Source organism: Brienomyrus brachyistius, chromosome 22, assembly GCF_023856365.1.
Source record: "Brienomyrus brachyistius isolate T26 chromosome 22, BBRACH_0.4, whole genome shotgun sequence".
In the NCBI taxonomy this organism is placed as follows: Eukaryota; Metazoa; Chordata; class Actinopteri; order Osteoglossiformes; family Mormyridae; genus Brienomyrus; species Brienomyrus brachyistius.
In genome coordinates this window covers 6,707,052-6,723,821 of record NC_064554.1, presented here as the reverse complement: position 1 = coordinate 6,723,821, position 16,770 = coordinate 6,707,052, and the positions used below count along the sequence as shown (strand labels likewise).

At 49.1% G+C, this 16,770-nt stretch overlaps 1 protein-coding gene across 4 annotated transcripts in view; it reads right to left on the bottom strand.

The window, feature by feature from the left end:
* Positions 1-5,869: 5,869 nt before the first annotated feature.
* Positions 5,870-16,770, bottom strand: part of axin1 (axin 1) — a 60,038-nt gene continuing 49,137 nt past the window's right edge. For 3 of the 4 annotated variants that reach the window (XM_048991604.1, XM_048991605.1, XM_048991603.1), the window contains 7 exons: positions 14,464-14,601; positions 11,408-11,901; positions 10,933-11,109; positions 10,587-10,835; positions 9,849-9,956; positions 8,324-8,473; positions 5,870-8,200 (listed from right to left, as the gene is read on the bottom strand). In XM_048991604.1, coding sequence (XP_048847561.1) covers positions 8,074-8,200; positions 8,324-8,473; positions 9,849-9,956; positions 10,587-10,835; positions 10,933-11,109; positions 11,408-11,901; positions 14,464-14,601 — 1,443 coding nt within the window. In that variant the 3' untranslated portion in view covers positions 5,870-8,073. The remainder of the gene's footprint in view (positions 8,201-8,323; positions 8,474-9,848; positions 9,957-10,586; positions 10,836-10,932; positions 11,110-11,407; positions 11,902-14,463; positions 14,602-16,770) is intronic. The other variant, XM_048991606.1, reaches the window with a different exon arrangement.

The window sequence follows — 16,770 nt, the reverse complement described above, 5'->3', positions numbered from 1 at the left end:
GAGCCTGCCCCCCCCCCCCCCCCACCCCCAGCTCTCTCATACTCCTCTCATAGCTGGAGGCAGCAGGCTTGAACAGGCTTCTTTCAAAAGGGGGGGGGGATAGCAGAAGTCCCTCTGAGAGACACAAAAATATCTTCATCTTTCATTTTTGTTCTTGAAATTAACATTTTGCCCCATGACCCTGACCAGCAGAAACTGCTAGAAGATGCTGGATGAGTAAATGAAAGGTTAGATTAACATTTAATGGCAATTTGTCCACCTCCTAAATACTAAAATCTAGCTGGGATGTATTTGGTCCCGGTTAGGTAGCACCATCATCTTCTTGATCATCGTCTGGTTCCATGCTGATCACTCCAACGCGAGGAGAGACACACAGAGACTCACATGGACACATGCTTCATATTTCGGGCTTCTCTGATATGGCGAAGCCTGTGCCCCTGCAGAGCGCTGCTGCTCAGCATGTCAGCTTCATCCAGAAGAACACCATGAACCTGAAGGACAAGAGAGCATCATGAGACCTTCTCCCCTAGCAAGGTGATGCTTGCGGAGACCTGCAGCCACAGCGCAGCTCTGTCCCATCCATCCATCCATCCATGTCTAAAAGTTACGTTTATACACCTGCCTCTGTCTTCCGTTACCCATCCCTGTCCCTATCTCACATCGTCTTCCTAAATAACAAGAAGTGTCTTTTGCAAATTTACTCAGTACCTGTGGTGGGAAGCAGGCAGGAATGTCTAAGTGCCGCACACTCATTCAAGCTACCCGTGTTAGAGTGTGACCTCAGGTGGGTGGGGGGGGGGCTGAAACCTCACACCTCTGGCTTTGCGGCTCATATCTCGCCTCTGCTCTGTGTGGGCGGAGTCTGCATGGCCTCCCTCTCATGTGGGTGTCCTCTGGATACCTTCCCACTGTGTGTGTGTGTGTGTGTGTGTGTGTGTGGAGGCTGCATTCTGTGCCGCCTGGTGTTGGCTACAGCCCCTCCACGCAACTGACTATTACCAGACCCCCACCCCAGGATGTTCACATCATCCTATGGCCTTATTTATCAATCAGGTTAATGCTATAATCACACCCAACTACTGCCATTTAATCTTTACTGAACAGCACAAAGAGGAATTACAGCTGTTGTTTTATGCAACTGATAAAGAAGAAATGACACAGTAGATATACGTAGACAAACTGTATTTCGAAGCTTTGAAGTGTGTTTATGTCTCTGAGTTAAGGTGACTATCCGGGGGTTATGTCGTCACAATAGTGTCTATGGGTAACGGTATCAGAATGAGATTCACAGCAAGATCCAATAGCAATTAACTCTCCTTTCAGTCTGCTTGTTATCGAGTATCTGTGAGTTGTTACTGCGTTATGGTAGCTGTTATCTGTTAGCTATGGAGAATGGCACTGGTGACTGTGACCTCCATACCGGGTTCATCCTCAGTGCGGAGACTCGAATCGTCTTCCTCTTTGAAAGGACCATCACCAGAGAGTAGTACACCACCACCGTCAAGCCGGTAATGGATCAAAAATTCCGAAGCATGTCCATCACAGATTTATTTTGGTGCCCATCTTTGAGAAACAATTCCACTCGGAGAACTATGATGACCTAAGGAGATGGACCGACTCGACATTAAAAGGACTTTTCTGGCTTTGGCCAGTTTGCCCAGTAGCGGCGATGTTTCATTGGCCAGCTAGCCACCAATGGCCGTGTCTCGCTGCTCTTGTGGGAATTGCTGCAGTTTCCACACTCATCTGCCCCACGCCACAGAGGCACCAACGATCGTCTTTCTGAGCTGCATATTATGTTTATTCTCTTTTATTCTCACTAAAATACGTGATTCGATACAGTAAGTTAAAAAGAAAAGAAATAAAGGTGTTAGATGCTCACTGCAACTAAAACGGCTCTAACTGCTGCTTGTCTCTCTGTCTGTCTGTCTCTCTGTATGTCTGCCTGTCTCTCTGTCTTCCTGTCTGTCTCTCTGTCTTCCTGTCTGTCTCTCTGTCTGTCTGTCTGCCTGTCTCTCTCTCTGTCTGTCTGTCTGTCTGCCTGTCTCTCTGTCTGTCTGTCTGTCTGTCTCTCTGTCTGTCTGCCTGTCTCTCTCTCCCTCACAGTCAGCTTGACTAACATCAATGTGTAATACTATTTTTTTATGAGATAATTTTGTACCAAATACAGTAATAATATATATAAGTTGTAATGCCATGACAACTGACGTGTAAGCAATATAAAGAAAGTAAAGACATGTTTCCATCCATCCATCCATCCGTGTCTCTGTCTGGACCTATCTACATCAGTGCATTTATTAAAGAAAGCGGGAAGAGATACCAAGGAATGAAAGGACTGATTGATTGCATAACTAACAGGATTATCCCGGAATTCCGTGGAGGGGGGGTTGCCTGGAAAGCTGCTGTGTTTCAGTCTTTTATTTTTTTACCAGGATGCTTCACATTTATTCAGGTGCTTTACTCTTGTTTATTCTGTCTCGCACCCCCAGCGACTGGGGCATCTGAAAGCAAAGTGCTGATCTCCTTACATTGCTCCTCAAGTTCCCTTATCCAGCTGCTTAAGGCTGCCACCATAAATTTGCGTGTGGTTAAGCCAATTAAGCCAGACGCTTAATTATGCATTCATGGGTCATCCATGCTGGAGCTTCCAGATGCTAAAACAGATGTGATTGCATTGCATTACAAGTTGGGCATCATAAACCTTTCTACTTAGGGCCCATCCTTTGTTCTCACCTATTGTTCTACTGATAAAGATATACGTGGCCCTCATTTACATTTATCTACGTAGCAGACATGTTTATCCAAAGTGATGTACAGTTGACACAGCAGAACCAGCCAGTCCCAGAAGCAGTCAGGGTTGAGGGTCTTGCTCAAGGGCCCAACAGTGAAGGTGCTCCATCAATATCAGGATTCGAACCGGTGACCTTCCGATCACATGCTCAGCAGCCATACAACGCCCCCCCTCAGCAGAGATACCTTTTAAAACCAACAAGAGTGGAGCTCTCCGAGAAGCCAACCACACATATGGGCTTGCTTTGGACTGTCTACCTCGCTGAGGTCTATAGTCTTCAGTGCACAGTGCCTGGAAGGGAGAAGCGGTCAAGTCCCTAGATCTCTCTACCAGGCTCGGGAAAACACAGACCACCTCAAACTGTGGAGAGACACCACCTCTCAGTCAAGCTCACGTCTTCAAAGAAGCTCCCCATGAGGTAGTAGGGAACAAAACAAGGTATCAATGACAACAGTGCCTGGCTGTCATCTGCGAGCATGTTGGGCTGGGAATTCCCAGTTAAGGTGTACTGTGCTGTGCTAGTGTATGGCTTTGCAAACTGTCTAACCTCAGGGTCTAAAGAAACTGATGTATGTGTTTTTCCAAAAGTCTGTTGGTTAATCACAGTTTCAGCTGAACCGATTAAGCCATGAATGCAATTGGTACGTGTGCAAGTTCATGCAATTCACCCTCCAGGTTATCATTAATGTCTACGTTCATAACATGAACAATGCGAACACATAATATCTGGTTAAGGAGCAGTTGGCCGTAGGGACTCACTGACTCCCACAGTCCCACAACCTCTTCCCCTGATAATGAGTCAGGCTTACCGCAGTCTATTTGCTCATGGGATTGCATGTGTGCTGCCATGGTGTCCCGTCATGGCAGCTTTCCTTCGCCGAGCACCAGCACCTTGGCCTCCGGCCAATCACAGGGCAGCTCTCCCCACTTCTGCGAGCCTCTCACAGACTGAGGAGCAGCATCACCGAGAGCTGTACTGCACAGAGGGCAGGCAGGAGCACGTGCACTGCAGCGCACAGCCGTAACGGGCTACAGAGACAGATGGGAGTGAAGTCACTGAAAGGAACGGAGCTCAGTTCAGGTTCCGTAGGAACAATTTTTACGTGAAATCTAGATTTCCAAAGGCTGGAATTTCTAAAGATTAAGGATTATATTAATTTCAAAAATAATAATAGTGTAGTATCTCTGTATTGTTATGAAAATTCAGCAGGTTATTTCAATGGTGCTGGAATTCTCCTTATATCTGTCGGGGGGGGGGGGGGAGGGGAGGCACTGAAATTCTTCTTATGTCTGTGCAGCTTTTCGCTCTCAGGCCAGGAAAACAGGGGGGGACCATATAATTTGGGGCTCCTATATTTCGCCCTGGTCGTTCCATGTTCCTCCCGGGACAGGCGGGTGGAATCTGCCCCTGACGTTGCCCCTATACATAGACTGTGATACATTTCCTAATGACGAGCAGCTGATTATCATCAGCTCATGAATAGGAGGTGGATTCTCGTCTCTGTGCCGCAGCTGCACGTCCTGCCCATAGAGAGCAGGTGTAGCCAGTGAGGTAGAAGAACAGCAGGAAGAGTGCGTGTGCTCAGCTGATGATCGGGGTGTCCGTACCTGTTAGCAGGCCGTACTGTGTGGAATCTAAAGCCCGATAGAAGCTTTAAACCAGCAAGCTTTCGAATTACACAAGGGCTGGCATATCTCAAGGACATTTCACACACTTCTGGATCATTTGCTGGATACTTTTTATGAATGGATTCCTCTGTTTTATCTTAAACAGTCCCTGTTCACCACTACACTACAGACACACACATTTGATATTCACACGCAGAGGAAATACTCTGGTTCTCATTGACATGCTTTTTTTCTATTAACGGTATTTTATGTTCCGTTACAACATGTTAAAATAATACGCGACAGGCAAAGAGGATTAGTTTAATACAAGAGCACACTGAACTTAGAACGACCACGACAAAAACAATAGGAAATGCATACATTCGCTTTGTTTCAAAGGTATATTATCGTGAAATTTAAACCTCCTTGAAATCGGGCCTTTCATCATTGGCTGCACTGTGATGGTCAGCATCGTGTACGACCAGTGCATAGCGAAAATACTCAAGTGCGGCGGCAGGACCAGACACATTAATCGATCACTCCAAGAATTTATCCGTCCACCAATCGCAAATGCAACCCTCTTCCTCGTCAGGGTTGCAAGAAGATCGTTACGCGTAGAAGTGAATAATTACTGTAATGCAGACAACTTACCAGAGGGTGTCGCTGCTGCACCTCGCATGGCAACAAGTACATGTATTTTACTAGGAATCCAAAAACTACATTTCTAGGAGGTACCGGATTTAATTTTAAAATGCAATTTGTCCTGGATTTAAAAAATGTACATGTTATAAGGGGGGTACATATTTTGAGTCCGTGTAATGCCCACTGAAACGTAAAAAACAAATATAATTTCTTAAAATTCGCATTATACGTGTAAGCGGACCGCACAAGCATACCGTCACTTATTACGGAAACACACCACTTACGTCGTTTACGAACGTGTGATTGATGTTAAAAAGATATTTTGCTTAATAAAATAGATATGCTGCAATCAGTGTTTTTTTAATATATATATATATATGTGTGTGTGTGTGTGTGTGTGTGTGTGTGTGTGTGTGTGTGTGTGTGCGTGTGTGTGTGTGTGCGTGTGTGCGTGTGTGTGTGTGTGCGTGTGTGTGTGTGCGTGTGTGTGTGTGTGTGTGTGTAATACGTACGGTATTCCAGAAACAAATGGGTAACTGTTGAAAATGTACATTAGAATAAAGTGCAATAATTCTCCGGGAACAAACGAGCATCCGGCGGGCTAACAGAAGAATCCAGACAATAAGATTTAATGCATTGCAGTGATGCCAGGAAAACATTATTAATAAAATAAAATAAATAACAATAAAAAAATAATAAAACTAGTTCGGTGGTCTTTTCGCAAGGGGATAAATACCATAATTCAAATGTGGCTGGCAGGTTATTAGGGTTACGTTAATTTTTCTAACATTTCTAACGGAAAGGTAAAAATAAAAAAAAATATATGTATTCGCGACATTTTTATTACATTTCTTTATTGTCCAAGTACCTTTTAAAGATAACTGTACAAGTCAGCAGACTTAAGTATGACCTGAATCCTAAACGTCCAAATCAGCTGCCGGCTAAACTTTAAAGACACTCGTATGAAAATGTACATATTTACATAGAAAAATGGCATATCCAGATTAATGCAGTGAAAATTAAGAAGGAAAAATGTCTAATGAACTGTCCTAAATAAAAGACAATAAAAAAAACAATAAAAAAATAAAATAACACTCGTCCCTGGATGGACAGACATCCTTCTGACATTCGGGCAATAACACGGCTGACCTTCAGAGCAGACGGCAACAACAAGGCACTCTGTGACATATTTACATAAAAACTAGGTTAAATTAGGATAGATCGCTTTTGGGGGCGTTCACAGTAATCACCGTCAGTTTTTGTTTTAACCACACATGGAAAAGTACATATTAATAACTAAACGGACGAGCTTTATTTTCAGCCACTTGCAGCAGCGCCGATTCTGACATTTAAGTACCAATATAATTCAAGTGTGCTTTCAACGCGTTGGGTGAGGGGGTCGAGGTCCATTACGTGCCCTAATGAATCTCGCACCACGATGCTTAAATTTTGCACAGAAAATGCAGTAGAATGTCATATAAATAAAGAGAAAATAGCATTTGGAGAGGATTTCACATAGTTCCTTTTATGGGTGCAGCCGCACACAGTGCCGCGCCCAGCAGTTTACCACTTAAAAATAATTCCTACCGATAATTTCCTTCCTAAATATATTTTTAAATGCTGAAAATGACCTCCCATTCGCAAAAATAAAAAAAATAAAAAATACAAATCTGGGGGAGGAACTTCAAATCATTTAAATGGAAAACATACATTTTAAAGAAATTGAAATGTAATACGTACGGCGCTCTTTGGTGTCTATTGATCTAGCAAAAGGTAGATCACTATGCACGAAATAGTAATAAAATAATAATAATAATAATAATAATAATAATAATAAGAATTACTACCAGGCACCTGAAATTTAGCCAAAATACGCTAGAAGGCTATGATTTAGAGTTTTATTTTATTTATTTTTTTTTACATTAAGGCGTAGACGTACATTTTGCACGAGGCTTACAGTACCAGTGCAAATGACAGGACAGCGCTGAGCTGGTGAAACAGATATATGCTGCCTCAGCTTTTGCTGCACCACTGCTAAGGGGGCAGGGGCTACGCTGAAGGGTACCGTGGACAGGGCACCTTTCGGGCGCCGAGCCCCCAGCCCACCCCTGGGGGAGCGGGGAAAGACACACGGGGCAAACGGGAAGCAGTACTGTTGTCTGTACTAATGCACGACGTGGTTAAACTAACATACATCCATGCTACTTTAACCGCGTGATATATTAGCATATGGATATTAGTACAATATGCATTAGAAGGTTTTCGTGTTGAGCAAAAATCCGGCGCTACGATGAGCTCTTAAAAATACACACTTTTTGACGGGGAAGAAAGCAAATCGAAGATGTACGAGGATGGCTGGCGCACATGCGCACAGTTAACAGGATAAAACCAACCGCTTGCCTTTTTTGTTTCAATAATTAAATATATTATATAAAAACTTCTTTTTGCTTTTAAAAGGTCACAGGCAATTAGATGGCCCGCACACATCTGGCATACTTAGCAGTACCTGTACATATCAAAATGACAAGAAAGTGTTGTTGCAGTAGAAAGGATACCTTCCTTCTGTTAATATATCAAAAATATGCAGCTTAGTAAACATATTCATCATACAATTTTTCTGGTACAACTTTAAATGCTACATGACTGAGATAGAAATGTACCACGGTAAATATCAGGCTGCCTCCTTCCTTCGTTTGTTCTTTATTTTTTCCTGTGTATAGCAGTTTCTGCTGGTGCTGAGTGGTGGAGGAACAGAGAACCGACAGGGCAGAAACGGGAGCGTTTATGTCCACATGGTACTCCGCATACCACATGCTCCGTCTGCTCGCTCCTCCAAAACACTCCCACCAGAAGGTAGACACTGGCTCCACCTACAATCTAGTCGCTCCTCAAACCCTGGTCCAGATCACGGTCTCATCCACCATCCTGAGCTGACTTCCCGTGGCATCTTCGCCTTCCTTGGGGGGGGGGGGGGGCTTTGCTTTTCCCGCCTTTTCTGTCTGGCCTGGCCCTGCCCCCCCCCCCCCCCAAATTCAGTCGATCTTCTCCACCTTGCCGACGATCTTCTCCTCGTAGATGGGCAGTATGGCGTCGTCCTCACGCACCTCTTCAAACACCACGCCACAGTCAAACTCGTGGCTGACCTTTTTGAAGTAATACCTGGAGAGAAGCATGAAATTAGCTCCTGGAGACCGGCCCGGCGGGGCAGGGTGAAGGCGGGCGTCATGACAAATGCCCATGAAAAATGGCAAACTACAAAAAAAAGGTCATCAAACACGGTACCTGTAGCTGCCTTTCTTTGTGAGCAGCTCCTTGAACTGTCCGAGTGTGACTATCCTCCCTTTCACGGATGTCCGGTAGGGGATGGGCTCTCCGCAGAAGTAGTAGGCCACAGTGATGTTTTCACAGGGCGTCCTCTTCGTCGCCTTGTGCCTGCAAGAGAATGTGAGCTCAAAATGCCGCGAGGAAGTTTCCAGATTTCCACAGAGTCACACCACTGTTCCTCTGTGAAACCGTGTCCTGCGACATCGCAGAACCGCAAACGAGAAAGAAAGAAAAAGCTGCTCCTCAGGCTTCTGCAGATGAGAAGCTTCAGCCAGCTTCTCATGATGCAAGTCTGAGAAACGCAAACCCTGTTTTCTTTTTGAACCATTTCCTGTAGATCTGAGTGCACACTGTACACTGGGCTGTTCACACGACTGACAGGCCACAGTGGGCGAGATGCTGACTTATTAGCGTGTGATTTCGCTGCTGAGTTATGGGACAGCGACTCTGAGGCTGCCCGCAAGAGTACAGCGTAAAGGCGGAACTGTGACCTTGTTTTGTCCAGCCTTGTCAGCATAAGGACAAACCCTTCAGAAAAATCTGAAATCTCCATGCACATCCCCTCCCAGAGCATTCACAGGCAGCATTTCGACATCTGGGTGATGGAAAGATGACACAGGAGTAACTCAATGTCTTCTTTTAGGCTCCGGACATGTCCACCCAAAGTCAGCATGCAACCATTCAGAGGCCCTAGACATCCAGTGAAGGGAGGAATGGGGGGAGGGCCATCAGGGGCTATTAGCGGCCAATCAGAAGACGGCATCCCTCCGACTACTGAGCGAGTCAAAATCCCATCCACACAAAAATCTAGCTCAACTGGAGCATTTACAGACAGGATGCTGAAATACGGGCGTACCAGCTGGAACGGAAAAAAAATAAGACCCAACATTTTCACCTTAGGATCTCACTTATTTTTATGCATTATTTGTTTCAAAGGTGCAAACTTTACAGTGCTACAGTGCACTATTCCTTAAACGACGTTCCGAAAACCGTAATGACTTTCTAAGGAGGTGAAACACACAAACACGGATTTGTTAGTATGCTACACGTGTGGACATGCTAGAGCAGGGCTGTTAGGTTTTTATGCTGCATTGTTTCCCAGCCGGGTCCTTGGCGTCCCCCAGACGGTTCACAATTTTGCTCCCACCCAGCTCCAGGTAATGTAGACTCTGACAGGGAGCAAAAATGTGAACTGTCCAGGGGTCCCCAACGACCCGGTTGGGAAACACTGTTATACAGTCTGTAGATGGAGATTACTGAATGGAGGGGGTCGGGGGGGGGGGGGGGGCGGGGGGTGCAGGCACACAGCACTAGGCTACAGCAGTCTCTCTCAAGCCAGACCTTAGGGACCACCAGACGGTCCAGCTGTGGTGGGATGGAGACCGTCTAGGGGTCTCCAAGGACCCCGCTTGGAAACACTGGGCTACAGCTATGGCAGGGTGAGCAGGAGGGTGACGGCTATGGGGAGAGCAGCTGAACCTACTCAGGCTCGGAGAGGTCAATGTCGGAGACAGCCGGCACCACGCTGAGGGCGGGGATAAGGGCGGGCCGGGCGACCGTGCGCCCCCGCTCCATCACCTCCAGCACATACCTGGGGAAGGACGCTGGGAATTAGGCAGCATCCGCGGGGCGTGGGGGGTGTGGGGGTCCTACACCACAATGCTCCATTCAAGCAGGTGCTCACACACAGAATCTCTCTCTCCCCCCTCCCCATCTCTCTCTCTTCCTGTCTCTTTCCCTCTTTCTCTGTCTCTCCAACTCTCCCAGTCTCCCTCTCCCCATCCCTGTCTCTCTCCCAGTCTGTCTGTCTCTCTCCCACTCTCGTTATACCTCTCCCTCTGTATTTCTTTTCCTCAGTTCCTCTGTCTCCCTCTCTCTCTCTCTCTCTCTCGCCCCTCTCTCTCTCTCGCCCCTCTCTCTCTCTCGCCCCTCTCTCTCTCTCGCCCCTCTCTCTCTCTCAGTCTCCCTCCATCCTGTTTCCCCATACACTGCACACAGGTACCAGCACCATCTTCCCACATCGTCATCACAACCACACCGCCATGACCCCCATGGTACTCCAGTCATGAGCCCATACTGCTGTCCACTCCCACAAGAGCGATCTTCTCCCCACCAGAGGAGCACCTTCCCTTGATTGAAGCTGGGGGAGCCCCTGCACTGGGGCAACTGGAAGAACCCCTCCAAGGTTGGAGGAGCCCGGCCCGAATCCCCGGAGCCCCACCTCTGCTTGGTCTGCAGTGTCCCGCTCCTCCTCTTCTCCTCCTCCAGCCGGCGCCGTGCCTCCTCCAGCTGGGTGAGGGGGTTGGGGGCAGGGTTGGGGGGCATAGTTGGGTCCTGGATGAAGGGGTGGGAGGGCTGCACGGTGTTACGGAGCTGGGCGCTGATGCGGGAATGCACCGGGCCGGGCCTCTCCACTGAGCTGAGCCGTGTGGCCTCGTGGCCCGTTGGCTTCTTGGATCCTCCGGGGTTCCTGTAGAAATTCCACAGAACCCAATTAGCTACACCACTGCTAATGAAATTACTGACAGACCATCACCCCCCTAGCCAGATAAAACCGGTCGGCTCACCCGTGAACATTCTTCTTCCTACACGCCTCCTTCTCCCCCTCCATCATCCACTGGATGATCTGCCGGTTCCTCTCCAGGTCCTCAGTGGGCATGAGCAGGTCAAAGGCCCGCACCTCATCCACCTTCTCCGGAAGCGCCTTCTTGAGCGTCCGCTTGGAGAGGGTGCCCCCTTTGCCGCTAAACAAACAAGCGAACGCAGTCAGTCCAAAGGAGCGGCGTGTCCCCTTTAAGAGCCGAGGCCACACCCACACGCATGCCTTTTACTGCCGTCTCACCGTAAACACAGCCCACTGAAACCGCCAACTGAAGAAATCAAATTTACTAATTAAATAATTAAGCCCACAAAAAAATATGAGGACTTCCATAGTGAGTGTAAAAAAAAACTAGATCAGAAATACTCACTTTTACCGGCACAAACAAACGGGTCATTGATATTAAGTGGTTAGCGTGTTTCGAGGGCGTGATCCGTGCCCACCTGCATGCCAACGCCTCCACCATGTTGATGGCCATATTGTCGCCATGGCCGCGGGCTCTGCTTGCATAGTGATGTGCCTCCAGGCCCCAGGGAAAGCCGGCCTGCACGCGGATCGCCGCCTCCGCCTCCTGCTGCTCCTTGGCGGGCTTACCGCCAGGTCCGCCACCGCTGTGGTGATGGTGTGCGTGCTTGTGGTGGTACGGGCCCGCTAGCTCGGCCTTGGCGCCTGGCTTGGCGGCGTATTTGCCGTGGCCCTGGGGCGAGTGGCGTCCCGTGCCGGGGGACTGGCAGCCAGGCGTCTTCATGACGCGCTGCACATGCTCGTCCAGGATGCTCTCGGGGTTCTCCTCGTGGGCATCCCGCGACTGTAGCCCATTGTAGCCGAGATCCGCGTAGCGAGTTCCGGCGTAGTGCTGGGGGTGGGAGGCCGGGGGCAGCCTTTGGCTGGACAGGGAGGGGGCCGTGGACACGTCAGCATCCTCGCCTTCCTCCTCCTGGGAATCGCAAAGGGATTAAAGCTAAGAGGATGCATGTCGACAATCACCAAACAGCGTGTCTACAGGGGCGCCTCCAGATTACTGAATGAGTGCCGTCACCACAACACTCAAATTTTCCCAGTTTGCCTATGATGGATTCAGAAAATAATGTGATTCAGTGCTGGCCTTCAATCACTGAGCCCGTCAGGTCAGAGGACCTGATTCAGGGAGGAATCCGGACACCCTCAGCTGACTTGGTATGGTCCAGATCTGCAGGTTTGCAGGGTACATGCATGCATGCCCCTTGCGCCCCCCTGGGACAGGCCTAACATTTAAGATTTAAGATTTATTGGAGGGGATAACCCCTCCACCTCCCTCCATAATTTACACTCATGAATTAAGGTCTGGGCACTAATTGTTCTACTGAAACTCTTCTCTGCTCATTTGTTAAATCAGAATCCTAATTGAACCCTAAAACTCAAAGGGTTCCTGCCTTCTAGAGTTCAAAGCTGATCACACGCACCGCAGGCCCCTCTAAGGCGAAACGAAAGCGAAAGTACAAAACGCGGGGGAGGTTTTTCCCAACTGCTCCACCTTGCAACCCACACCCTGTCTGTGCCATCCGGGGACCTTCATGAAACACGGGAGGATACATTCACATACGGAACGCACCACGGCTGGGATTTTCACTCCACTAGGCAGACACTGTCGCTCCCATTCAGGGATATCAGGCGGAAATTCTGGTGATCTAATTTGAATTTTCTCATTGAAACATTGAAAAATATTTCACACAAACAGGAATTCGAACGCAACACCATGCACACCTCCCTCCTCATCATTAACGAGGTCCAGGTTCAGTTCTCACGCCTGACAAGCCCCTGCGACTCAGAAACCAGCAGGTCCCCAAGAAGTCAATAATTCTTCTGAATGGCATTTCAAAAACACAGCTTCACAAAAATCTAATTAGTGGGGCAATCAGCCCCCAGAGTGACAACAGGATTGCAGCTGGTGCCAGTTTAATACGGCGAATAAGGATGTTATTGTTTTTTTTTTTTTTAATTAGGACAAATGCAAAATCAGAGCAGGGCAGCTGTCGAGAAGGTGAAACTACTGTCAGCCCAGAAAGGAAGAATGGAATGCTTGCAAATAACTAAATAAATAAATTAAAAACAACAGACGCCAATCCCTTAGGGAGAGGCGGCAACAGGAATAACAAGGTGGAGATGCGGAGAATCTTTTGTTTTGCGGGTTTAATGACCGAAAGCCATCGAAACCGCGACGCCGCCCTGCGCGTCTGCGAGACCAAACAATGCGGAGGAGGCACCCTCACGTCCCGGTTAAACCGAGCCGGCGGCCTGGGAACGCCGCTGTCGACGGGGGATCGCGCCCAACCGCGAAAACGGGGCCACGCCCCCGGCCTGCCGGGACAGGAATGGCGGGCGGCAGCTCCATTCCGCGGACGTTCCCACTAGAACGGGTGCGTTCCCATCACTCGGAAGTCTAGCGGTTTACGCGTTACGAGTTTGCAGAAATAACATAAGACTCTGCCACACAAAAATACACAAAAACCAGCTCATATATATATGATTTTGCCCGTGTTTGTTACAGTGAAGTGTCCCACTTTGGCCAGTGTGACAGCATATGGGAGCCAGTGTGAGAGCATATGGGAGCCAGTGTGAGAGCATATGGGAGCCAGTGTGAGAGCATATGGGAGCCAGTGTGAGAGCATATTGGATCCAGTGTGAGAGCCAGTGTGAGAGCATATGGGAGCCAGTGTGAGAGCATATGGGAGCCAGTGTGAGAGCATATTGGATCCAGTGTGAGAGCCAGTGTGAGAGCATATGGGAGCCAGTGTGAGAGCATATGGGAGCCAGTGTGAGAGCATATGGGAGCCAGTGTGAGAGCATATGGGAGCCAGTGTGAGAGCATATGGGAGCCAGTGTGAGAGCATATGGGAGCCAGTGTGAGAGCATATTGGATCCAGTGTGAGAGCCAGTGTGAGAGCATATTGGATCCAGTGTGAGAGCATATTGGATCCAGTGTGAGAGCCAGTGTGAGAGCATATGGGAACCAGTGTGAGAGCATATGGGAGCCAGTGTGAGAGCCAGTGTGAGAGCATATGGGAGCCAGTGTGAGAGTATATTGGAGCCACTGTGAGAGTATATGGGAACCACTGTGAGAGTATATGGGAACCACTGTGAGAGTATATGGGAACCACTGTGAGAGTATATGGGAACCACTGTGAGAGTATATGGGAACCACTGTGAGAGTATATGGGAACCACTGTGAGAGCATATGAATGCGAAAGACAACACATCCAAATATATTTGCGCAGAATAAAAAACACAATTTAACATTAGAACATATGGAAATTAAGAATAACAAAATGAAAAGTAACACATTTCTTTTGTTCTCCGAAAAGTTACCGATATCTAGTTGGATGGCTATATGAACATTGCTTCGGTTCCCAAACCTCTCCTCAGTGTTTTTTAATTAATCGAGCTGGTGGGGAAATTTTACTTAATCAGTTAATTAACTCAGTGGGGCACTGATTAGCCATACATGGTGTGGGAGTCTTACCAGTCGAACCCGCCTCAGCCGCTCCTCCAGCTTCTCTTGCGCCTCCCTCTCATGCAGGACGCCCTCTAGCTTGCTGATGAGCTCGGCGGCAAACTTCTGCGGGTCCACGTGAACGTCCTTTGGCATGCGGTACGTGCGCTGCAGCGAAGACAGACGACAGACAGGGGGCGGTTAACGACAGGGTATCGAAGCAGAGATATACAAAAGGGCTCCATGTCCAGGTGCAAACTGACAGTCTCGCTCAGATCCGCATCATAACCCATCAACAGCCACTGGAAGGGGAGCAGACCGAGAGTGAGCTTCGGTGGCTGAAGGGGAGCAGACCGAGAGTGAGCTTCGGTGGCTGAAGGGGAGCAGACTGAGAACTTTGGTGGCTGAAGGGGAGCAGACCGAGAACTTTGGTGGCTGAAGGGGAGCAGACCGAGAACTTTGGTGGCTGAAGGGGAGCAGACCGAGAGTGAGCTTCGGTGGCTGAAGGGGAGCAGACCGAGAGTGAGCTTCGGTGGCTGAAGGGGAGCAGACCGAGAGTGAGCTTCGGTGGCTGAAGGGGAGCAGACCGAGAACGAGCTTCGGTGGCTGAAGGGGAGCAGACCGAGAACTTTGGTGGCTGAAGGGGAGCAGACCGAGAGTGAGCTTCGGTGGCTGAAGGGGAGCAGACCGAGAGTGAGCTTCGGTGGCTGAAGGGGAGCAGACCGAGAGTGAGCTTCGGTGGCTGAAGGGGAGCAGACCGAGAGTGAGCTTTGGTGGCTGAAGGGGAGCAGACCGAGAGTGAGCTTTGGTGGCTGAAGGGGAGCAGACCGAGAACTTTGGTGGCTGAAGGGGAGCAGACCGAGAACTTTGGTGGCTGAAGGGGAGCAGACCGAGAACTTTGGTGGCTGAAGGGGAGCAGACCGAGAACCTCGGTGGCTGAAGGGGAGCAGACCGAGAACCTCGGTGGCTGAAGGGGAGCAGACTGAGAACCTCGGTGGCTGAAGGGGAGCAGACTGAGAACCTCGGTGGCTGAAGGGGAGCAGACTGAGTGAACTTTGTTCCCAAACTGCCGCGGAGACCCCAGAGATCAGTGAGACGGGACACTGGGAGATAAGACGGCTGTGGTTCATGGTGTTTGCATGCTTAATTGGCCGGGCGCTGTGATCATTTACGAGCGTGATCCTCCATGTACCCGAACAACATTCAAAGGTGCCTCCCGGAGGCTTCTGCAAGGGAATACGAGAGGCGTTGGCCGAGGACGGCGGGCTGCCGGGACACGCAAGAGAGTCGGCTTGCTGATCAAAACACAGCACTTCCGTGTCCCTTTACTCTTATTATTCTTGACTCCCTCAGATTTCGATTTCAGCCAAATTGGAAATTTTTCCAAAATAAACCTTAAAAAAAAAAAAATTATAAAAAAAATCTCGGTCATGCATGCTGTGGACCAGCCAATCGCAGCCCTGCCTCACTGGTATTCACTGGGAGGGGCATGGAGCATGGAGCTCTCTGCGTTTGCTTTGAAACACGACAAGACCACTTGTGTGAATAAATAACGAGAATGACATCCTGACAGCCCCCTCCCACCCCCCCCCCAGCCCCACAGAGCCCAGCGTGCCGGGATCGCATCCGCCGCGCTGCTACCAAACTGTCAGGCAGTGGAGGTGGTACCAAAGCCGCTGTTCCACGCCGAGAAACGCTCTCTCCACGGTAACACAGCAGGCCGGCCGGGTCTGCTGATACAGCCGGAAAAATTAAAACTTCACTCCAGAAAGGAGAAGTTTTTATTTGTCTTTTGGGGCTCGGAACCTAATATTTTTCTCTGGGAAAAAGCGGCGTAGAAATTAGCTTCCGTGCGTGTAAATTCTCTTAAGAAGGGGAGCGTAATTGAGCGTGCTCGGCCCGGCCCCCTCCCCCCGGACCGCCGACCGCAGGCCCCAATTAGGTGAAACCTCACAAGGAGAGAGATGAATAAAGCAGGCGGCGCAGTCAGAAATGACTACTCAGATCTACCGCACCGCCGCACAAAACGCCGGGGAGGCATGAGCAGCCGCCGCCTGGATTTAGACAACTCGCTCCCCGCATCCACCTTCCGCAGTCACATGATCAAAGGGCCCAGAGGCTCTGCCGAGCAGCTCCCGAGTGCGGAATCTCATTTTCAGGGGAGAAAGAGAGACGGAAAATATATATATATATAAAAAAAATGGAGGGGAGCATGCCTTTCTTCAAACGACGACTCCCAGGGGGAGATGACTCTGCCTGAGAAATATGGACTCCTGTCACCCAAGCCACACCCCCCCCCCACATGGGGTTCACATGGGGGTGCCTGTACTCTTTTGT